General features: G+C 44.2%; 1 protein-coding gene across 1 annotated transcript in view; it reads right to left on the minus strand.

Moving 5' to 3' along the window:
• cacna1db (calcium channel, voltage-dependent, L type, alpha 1D subunit, b) overlaps positions 1 to 10,000 on the minus strand; it is a 73,617-nt gene that overhangs the window by 21,409 nt on the left and 42,208 nt on the right. The window contains exons 13-26 of the mRNA XM_062542045.1: positions 9,674 to 9,700; positions 8,952 to 9,112; positions 8,191 to 8,416; positions 7,003 to 7,210; positions 5,728 to 5,848; positions 4,441 to 4,555; positions 4,271 to 4,331; positions 3,650 to 3,789; positions 3,239 to 3,368; positions 2,812 to 2,871; positions 2,672 to 2,731; positions 846 to 952; positions 537 to 624; positions 145 to 252 (exon numbers count right to left, since the gene is read on the minus strand). Of these exons, the coding sequence (XP_062398029.1) occupies positions 145 to 252; positions 537 to 624; positions 846 to 952; positions 2,672 to 2,731; positions 2,812 to 2,871; positions 3,239 to 3,368; positions 3,650 to 3,789; positions 4,271 to 4,331; positions 4,441 to 4,555; positions 5,728 to 5,848; positions 7,003 to 7,210; positions 8,191 to 8,416; positions 8,952 to 9,112; positions 9,674 to 9,700 (1,612 nt within the window). The remainder of the gene's footprint in view (positions 1 to 144; positions 253 to 536; positions 625 to 845; positions 953 to 2,671; positions 2,732 to 2,811; positions 2,872 to 3,238; positions 3,369 to 3,649; positions 3,790 to 4,270; positions 4,332 to 4,440; positions 4,556 to 5,727; positions 5,849 to 7,002; positions 7,211 to 8,190; positions 8,417 to 8,951; positions 9,113 to 9,673; positions 9,701 to 10,000) is intronic.

A 10,000-nucleotide genomic window follows, 5' to 3' on the forward strand; every position in this document is an offset into this window, starting at 1 on the left:
ATCTTCATTCCAAAAGACAGCATTGCAGTTACAGTACATTTATGATATGGCTTCACAATGCAAGTAGAACGCTGTGCGTCGGGGTTCTGTTCATTATCCCTTACATATATTATAGATATTACTGCAGCTGCCATCCTCAATTACCTTGAAGAGCTGTACGCCGATGCAGGCAAACATGAACTGGAGGAGTGTAGTGACGATCATGATGTTACCGATGGTGCGGATGGCCACAAACACACACTGTACCACGTGCTGTTGGGTCCAAACAGAAAGGTCAGCACAGACTAGGCCCACTAAGGACAGAAGTAATCTAATATTGTCAAGGGAGGAAAGGGGGGGAAAGGAGAGGAAAGGAGAAGAGAACAGAGCAGAAGAGAAGAGAAGAGAAGAGAGAAGGGGACGGAAGCAGAGAGAAGAGGAGAGGAGAGAAGAGGAGAGGAAATGAGTGAAGGAAGTGGAGAAGAGTTATATCAAGGAGAGGAGAGAGGAGAGGAAGAGAGGGCAGAGGAGAGGAGAGGAGAGGAGAGAGGTCTGACCTTGAGGCCCTTGGCTCTGTTGATGGCTCTGAGGGGTCGCAGCACACGCAGGACACGCAGGATCTTCACCACCGAGATGGCCGACGACCTGCACACCACACGCCAATCAAAACAGGAGCTAGCCACCACCACTCACCACCTACACTGACTCCGCACCATACGCCTTCACATATTATTATACTGTGCGTATACGCATACATTTGTGATAGATAATGGGATTTAGCATGCTAGTATTCAAAGCACTACAAATTATAGTGAACTGCAGTGACTGAATTTGGTTGAAGCTGAACTCCAGAAGGAAGAACATACTCAATGCCAAAGGACACCAACGACACGCCGACCACCAGTAGGTCCAGCAAGTTGAAATAATTCCTGCAAAATGCCCCTTTGTGGAGGAAAGCCCCGAACGCAGTCATCTGAAACAGACAGGGGCATATCAGGCGTTAAACGCAACACAGCAATTACTCAGTTCAACAATGACTTTGATTCACCCCTAATTCACAAAAACCATTCCATATTCTTATTGCTAAGTGTTGTTTACAATATATTCAAATAAGGTAGCTTTAGAAATATCAAAATTCTAATATTTCCCATGAACAGTCAACACAAACACATGACACGTGACTAAAACTGCCCTTTTATATAAACAGTACAGATGGCACATAAACATTGATTCAGCCAGTACAGTGAGGCTCTATGAGATGACAGAAAACAAGCATTCACTACATGGCTCCTTGTCAGGATGTGAAGGATCTGGTCCAACAAAGACACCTTCACAGTGGACTCACTGTACAGAGACCAACAGTGGACCACTTCCTTCCAAACGCCCATTTGAATAACAAAACATTGCAAAGGACTCTTCCAGTAAGACTCATGCCAATTCTGGGTTGCGTGACAGCAGCAATGGTAAATAACTGTGTGATTCCCATGTCAGCAACAAAGCATGCTTCTTGTTACTGGTGAAAGGGAGCATGTTTTGCTTGGTCATGAGGGGAAGTGCAATGAAAGAGAGCTGTGCTTTCCATACAAGTTATGACTGCAGAGTTGTGTGTGTTTTGTGGTCAAGCAAAGGACAGAGATTACTGGCTGACATGATGCAAAAAAAGACAAAAACGTTCAGAGGAGGTATGTGGAGCTGTAAAGGCCCTGGATTCCATGCATGTCCAATACTAATTTGTACTTATGTCTAAATGTCATTGCTAACTTTATCATACATCTTTAAAGGGATAGTTCGGGTTTTAAGACACGAAGTTATATGGGTTCCCTGTCAGCAACGTTGTGCATCAGCACTGACTTACCCCCCGACAGCGTCCTGTGAGCCGAGATCCAGCCGGTTTTTGATCGTTTTTGATGCTGAAGAAAGTAGTCCGGCAAGTTTCTGGGGTCACGAAAGTAAAGTGTTTTTCTTCTCAAAACCATATGCGTTCAAAAGGGTGATATATTTGCACCACAAAAACGTTGGCCAGCTGTCAGTAGCGCGCAGTGATAGGAATCGAGAAAAATAGTGCAGTGATAACGAGGTTTGAATTTTTCCTGGACAACGTTTTTGTGGTGCAAATATATCACTCTTTTCAACACGTATGGTTTTGAGAAGAAAAACACATTACTTTCGTGACCCCAGAAACTTGCCGGACTACTTTCTTCAGCATCAAAAACCGGCTGGATCTCGGCTCACAGGACGCTGTCGGGGGGTAAGTCATTGCTGATGCACAACGTTGCTGACAGGGAACCCATATAACTTCGTGTCTTAAAACCCGAACTATCCCTTTAACATTAAAAATGACAGAATCTAAAGGAATTGTATTCATATGAAAGAAAGAAATATATTTAAAAGCCTATTCCTGACGAATGCATATTTAATACTAATTTGCCCAGACTTCATCTGGACCTCTGGGATGGACAAGACGTCCTACGACATTGAAAAGCGTGTGTTACAAGCGGCCGCCGGCACTCGGATGATTTGTTGGGATGTTGCAGGCATGTCACGGCAGCAGACAGAGCAGAGCAGAGCAGAGGGGCACGGAGCTCTACCCCTCAAGTAAACAAACAACGCAAACAAAGACAACAACATGCCCGACACATGAGGGAGGGCAGAGTGCAACGGGAGGCTGGTGTCGCCGTACTGCCAGGTTTACCTTCAGCAGGATCTCAAAGGTAAACATACTAGTGAAGACATAATCTGCATAGCCTAGGACCTGCGAAAAGCAAGATGGTGAGAGGGTTACGGCACGAACACAGCAGAAAAGGCACACAGTCAAGGCCAGGGGGCATTTACCTTCAGCAGGATCTCTACCGTAAAGATAGCCGTGAACGCATAGTCAAAATAACCAAGAATCTGGAAAAAGGGCGACATGAGAGTTTAACACACACACACACACACACACACACACACATACATACACGCAACAACACACACCCACATTGACATGGCTGGAGTTGAAAGTGTGCTGCAGTGCCAGTGACTGACGCCCAGGGGGCGCTGTGTGCCCAGGTTTACGGCAATGACCCCTTTCATTGATTACAGTAAATAAGGAAGCAGTGCTATGTCTTAAATAAGTGCACGGATCATTGCTGTTGATACAATAAATATTTACAGTACTACTTGAAATCTAGACATATCTGGAGGCAAACCCCATTCCAGCCAACATTTAAAGTATGTGATTATTTAAGTGAAGTGTTGGATAAGCTATTGATTGTCCTACGATGTTGCGGAAGGAGAAGTTGCGGATGGGGTCCTCTGCAGCCAGGGAGACGGAGCTGAGCATGATGAAGACGAGGATGAGGTTGGTGAAGATATGATGGTTGATCAGCCGGTGACAGGCCACTCGGATGCTGCGCACAACAGAGCACACTTGATAGAGCACCTACTGTATACTGTATCACTCCTAATCGAGTACAATTCATACTTCATGTCACCTTTAATGTGTAAACCGTGTTCCTCTCACAAGTATGTGTCTGTGTACTTCTATACTGAATATATGATTGAAAGAGGATATAAAGAGAGAGAGAGAGAGAGAGAGAGAGCGAGATTACTGAATATATGATTGAAAGAGGATATAAAGAGAGAGAGAGAGAGTGAGAGAGAGAGAGAGAGACTGAGTCGGGGTGCTTACGGGTTGGTTTTGCTGAGGATGAAGAAGGCGCTACCCTCTGGGATGGGCAGGATCTTTTCCTTGAGGTTAAGCTCCGCCAGTCGCTGTGGACGTGGTCCCGAGGGAACCTCAGGCTCAGGCTCATCCTCCTCTTCCTCCCCCTCCTCCTCCTCCTCCTCCTCCTCACCTGCACACATACACACACACACACACACACACACAAACACACACACATGCAACAGGTTAGAAAATCACACACACACCACACAGGGCTCCACACCCAGTGCAGTTACAGTCAAACCACACCTCCTAATACTCGCTCTACTCATTGTTCACTCATTGAAACAAAGTCAAACAGATGTGAAAGTGGATATACTGTATGGGATTTTGCACCAGAGTTTGAGGTGACATTCTTCTCCTCTTCTACAGTCTCCTCTACTGCAACCTGGAGCAACAACAACAACAACAACAATAAAAACAGTCAGCATGTACAAATGCATTCACGGTGAACACACACAGACACAGACACACACACACACACCCACACCCCCACACACACACACACACACACACACAGAAACATAAACGAGTAGACACCCAACACATTGCTTTAAAACCAACATAGCTGTACGTTGAGCATACCTGTGTTTCTTCCTCTTTCGTTTCAACCTTGTCCTCTTCCTTTTTGCATATACTGTCACTCCTTGGGGAAAAAAACAAAACACTGCTCAGTTTACTTGATATGATACAGAAAAATATAAAACATCATCTCCCCCTCTCTGGATGACGTCTTCTTAGTTTGAGGTGGCTACCTGATGCTCTTCCTCCTCTCTTTCTCCTCTTCCTTCTCCTTTTGAGCCGAGTTCAAGCTCTCTGCATCTGCAAGGTTGTCGACGGCGATAGCCAAGAAGACATTCAGGAGGATGTCTGCAGACAGAGTCAGGGACAACAAAAAAGAACGAGCAGAGCCCCCCCCCCCCCCAAAAAAAAACATTCCCAAAAGCCCTCACAGCCAGAAAGCTCTACTATTTTCCCTCAAACGTTTCACGTATGCAACTGAACCCACCCCAAAACAAAACAAATAAACATGCATTCCCTCAAAGTTTCAATCCCATTAAATTCAGGTTTGTCAGCTTGATGTCACAAAAAATGTTTTATACCAAAAACTGAAGCTTAAATCCCACAAAGAGCAAACCCCCAAGCTTCTGACAGGATTACGCGAGAAGACAACATTATATAAACCCCAGGACGCACACGCTGTGGGGTACACTAATCTGTCTGTTATTGCGCCAGTCGGAATCAATGACCATTTGTAATCTGTCATTCTCAGAGATTCATCTGTGCGGCTTGCAACTCATACCACTACAATAATGAAAAAGCAGGGAACTGGAAAGCAGGTAAGATACAACATATTGTATTACAATCTGATTGAAATAAATTTGTCTGAACGTTTCATTTGATTTTGGTATCCTCTGCACATCCAGTAACAGCCATTCGAAGAAATAAGTTTCACAGAAACCATCGGTCCAAATCATATGCTGCTGATACAGCTTTGCAACATAAACCATCGGTCCAAATCCTATGCTGCTGATACAGCTTTGCAACATAAATGTATATGTGTATCTATTCATCCAACCTGAATCTTTGTAAACCTAAAACAAACTGGGCCAGAAAGTCTTGAAAGTAATCAACAAAAGATGAATGCTGCGCTATGATGCATAATCCAATGGGGTAATCCAGGAGTGTTGCTGTAGTAGAAATATTTCATAATTTGCTTTAGTCATGACCACCAGCCTTTGATTGCGCCAAACCTTGTCAACCAACTGCCCTTGTGACCTTTTTGATCATTTTGACCCAATCAAGAGAGGGCGGCGACGCCTTAAATGCAGAGAGAACACGCACCTCCGGAGGCTCAGTTGGCCATCGCCCTAAGCAGTGAGCTATGCTGGGTCTCCGAGCTCGAAGATTTAAAACTGTTGTTAACTAATAGATGTCTTACCATGTCTCCAGTCTTTAAACCTGCCTCTGTCTGCTTGCATTGAATGTTTCTAACCACATTGCGCACACAGCACTTGCCACTCATGGCCCCTGAAGGATACAGTTTCCACAGATGAAGAGGATGATGAAGTAGATGCAGACCACCATCCCCGAGGAGGAAGGCCCACCATAGGCCATGATCCCATCATACATCACCTGGTTCCAGTCCTCACCAGTCAGTATCTGTTCATGTGAAAGCAATCATGTTATGTGGAGTCTCTACACAACACATACAGATAAATGTACATATACAGTCATGGTTGAAATTGTTGGCACCCCATGCTAAAGTTGACTAAAAAGAGGAATATAAAATCATCTTTTGGAAATTGATTTTAATGGCTTAAGTAATAAAATTAGGAAAAATCCAACCTTTAAGGACACATCAATTTTCTTTGTGAATGAATAATGTATCATAAATAAATAAATGTTCTTCCCAAAATACTGGGGGCAAAAATATGTGCCACCCCTATTAACCCGGCAGTTTTTTATTTTTAAAGGCCACTTATTTCATGGATCCAGGATACTATGCATCCTGAGAAAGTTCCCTTGGTCTTTAGAACTAAAATTGACCCACATCATCACACACCCTTCACCATACCTAGAGATAGGCATGGTGTTTTGTTCAGTTTTGTTCAGTTAGCCTATTAGCTTGTTTGATTTGCATTGAGTTCAAGGAGCATCAAACAGGCTAATAGGCTAACTTAAGAAAACTGAACAAAACACCATTCCTATCTCTAGGTATGGTGAAGGGTGTGTGATGATGTGGGTCAATTTTAGTTCTAAAGACCAAGGGAACTTTATCAGGATGCATAGTATCCTGGATCCATGAAATGCGTGGCCTTTAAAAATAAAAAAACTGCCTGCCCCTATGTTAACCCTATGTGTTAAATTCCCATAGGGTTACAAAGGGGTGCCAATATTTTTGACCTCGGTATTTTGGGAAGAACATTTATTTATTTATGATACATTATTCATTCACAAAGAAAATTGGTGTCCTTAAAGGTTGGATTTTTCCTAATTTTATTACTTAAGCCATTAAAATCAATTTCCAAAAGATGATTTGATATTCCTCTTTTTAGTCAACTTTAGCATGGGGTGCCAACAATTTCAACCATGACTGTATGCATGTATGTCAATGCACAGACATGCACACCAACAAAGAGGGGGGTGGGGGGGGGGGGGGGGGGCTAGAATGCATGACTTGATATAATGTCACAATTTCCCGTAAACTTCTATGCAGATATACATGTAGAGGAAAAGATGTGGAGACACAACACACACACACACACACACACACACACACACACACACACACATACACACACACACATACACACCTGAAAGACAGTGAGCAGCGCCTGAGGGAAGTTGTCGAACGTGCTCCTCTTGGTCACAGTCTCGTCAAAGTTGAACTTGCCGCCGAAGAGCTGCATGCCCAGCAGGGAGAAGATGATGATGAAGAGGAAGAGCAGCAGCAGCAGGGAGGCGATGGACTTCATGGAGTTGAGCAGAGACGCCACCAGGTTGCTCAGGGACGCCCAGTGTCTGCATGGACACACCGACACAACACCACAGCGCCATTATACTGGACAGACTAACACGGGTGGGGTCAACAACGGCGGGCAGTTATGAGGGTGTGTATCCTCCAGGGACATGAACATGCTCCCAATGTCAATGTCAGCATCATAAACATGCTCCCAATCTTCGTGACTAAAGACGTATGGCCAGTTTCACATCAGATGTTACCAAATGACGGCTGCGTCTTGGAACATCTTGATTTTTTGTTTTGGTGCCCATGATAACAGGCTAGAGCATTTGCATCTCCCAGCATGGTTCAAGCTGTTCATGAAAGTCAATTCAAATCAAAATGTTTAGTGGCCATCACACACAGACAACACATCACGTGAGAAAGACAATGAATGAGTCAACCAATGAGCTCATGCACGAAGTTGACATGGTTCTCCCGTCACAACATGCCAGAAAAGGAGAAATTCACCTTTTTAAGCGGCATGGACAACTGGAATGACTGCAAATGTGTTGAATCTTCACCGGGTTTAAGAGTCAAAACGTATGTTATTCCGTGAAATTTGTTCACGATATGAAAGTGTGGACTGTATATTGTCGAATTAAGCGAAAACGTGAAATTCAACAGTTTAGCCCAAACGTTTGTTTATCGTGGATTTTCTCAATACAGTATTGAGCGCAAAGGGGCTGGTTTTGCCTTGCAGGGTCACGATATTCTTTCTACCTGTGCACTTAACACAGGTGATTTTCAGTAATTATCTGATCTACCTGGCTGCTAAATAGGATGAGCTGGTTTACTAAATGGTTAGATCAAATACTTGGCAGGACTTTTACTTTCTGAACCCTGGAATGTCCACCTCTGCTCATGAGCTACAGATAAACTGTGGTGTCTGGAAGAATAAGCTCAAAGGTGCTTTAGCGTCGTCTCTTCTCTGGGAAGCCCACGTCCGTGTGTGTGTGTGTGTGTGTGTGTGTGTGTGTGTGTGTGTGTGGATCCTCACCTCGTGACCTTGAAGATGCGCAGCAGGCGCACACAGCGCAGCACAGAGATGCCGAGCGGCGACATGAACTTCAGCTCCACCAGGATGGTCTCCACGATGCCGCCGCACACCACGAAGCAGTCGAAGCGGTTGAACAGGGACACAAAGTAGGCCTGCAGGCCCAGGCTGTACATCTTGATCAGCATCTCTAACGTGAACATGGCCAGCAGCACCTTATTGGCCACATCTGGGGAGAGAGAGAGAGAGAGAGAGGATGACCAAGATCAAGAGCAAGATAAAAAAAAACAACATTTCTAGACACAATTCATCAACTACATTTAAATTGAATGTAGGGTCTGTCTTAAACACTGACGCTATCATTTACATTTCTCTGTTATGTTTTAATCAATAATATAAATAAATAAATGAAAATAATTTGAGCAACTTGTCATTATAGATAGATAGATAGATAGATAGATAGATAGATAGATAGATAGATAGATATACTTAACTCCCCAAGGGGAAATTACAGTGTTTCAGCAGCTAAACACAACATCCAACATATACATACCAACATACAACATACAGAAATTAAATTATTCAAATGTTATTCCTTTCACTCTGCTCAGGGGGGGAGTCATTATAAAGTGCTATTGCAGTGGGCAAAAACACTGCAAGTAGATTGAGTAGAATTTGCCATATCTTATCTCCTCATGGTGTGGCACACAGAACCTGTGAGCACCCAAGCCCAGGTCAGCAGAGTGTGTGAGTGGGATACGTACTCTGCACGTCCGTGAGCCAGTCCGGCTGGTTGTAGTGTTCAGACGAGATGGTCAGCGTGTTGAGGAACACCAAGAGGATCACCAGCCAATAGAAGGTGGTGGACTTCACCGCCGCCCGACACTTCCTGCGACAGAACCGGTTCCAGCGGCGCCACTGGCGACTGCACAACCACCGGAAGAAGCCAGTCACGACGACACGTCAAACAAAACACCACAAACACAACACACCAGCCTGCGGGACTATTAAGATGAAGTAGGACACAATGACGATGAGAACGATGGCTTCTTCTGAACCATTCACGACTGAGTTAGTGGCAGATGGTGTGCAGTCAGACATTAAGTATCGGAAGAAAGCGGATGGAAGATGGTGGCTGTGAGTTTGACGATCATGACGACACAACAGTGATGCAGAAGAGATGCTTTGTGATGAGATGAGGTCATGCGGGTGAGAGTGAGTGAGTGAGTGAGTGTTGTTGTCATGCGGTCTTTGGTATTATATGCCCTCAATGGTGCCTTCCAGGCAGCGCTGCCTTCAAGGCACTACTCCCCTCAGTTCAGGGGTAGTATGAGGGTTGAGGGGGTTACGGTTAGGAATAGGGTAAAGGTAGTGCCTTTTAGGCTGTGCTGCCTGGAAGGTGCCATTGAGGCCAAAAAACACCATTGAGCTTGTCATGCACCACATGAAGACAGGGAGACGGCATCTCAACCACTCAGTTACTGACCTGAATTTTGATTTTGTAATTTTTTGACTGGAATAAATCAAAGATGATACAGTTTCAACAATATGCCAATACACCATATATCGCTTTTCTTCCAGACAATGGTATTGATTGAAGGTCAAAGACTGACAAATTTAAGATTTCCAATATAAACTGTGAGAATCCTGTGGAATTTGTCCCTAATCTAAATGATGGACAAAGTGCAAAATCTTAAGTCTAACTAAAACTAATAACTGGACAAAACCAGTTTGCTGGTTTAACAATCATGGGTAAGAGGTAAGACCCTTAAGTACAAACATTGATGTGACAGCCCAATGCTCCCAGATGCCA

This window comes from Sardina pilchardus, chromosome 7, assembly GCF_963854185.1.
Source record: "Sardina pilchardus chromosome 7, fSarPil1.1, whole genome shotgun sequence".
Lineage (NCBI taxonomy): Eukaryota > Metazoa > Chordata > Actinopteri > Clupeiformes > Clupeidae > Sardina > Sardina pilchardus.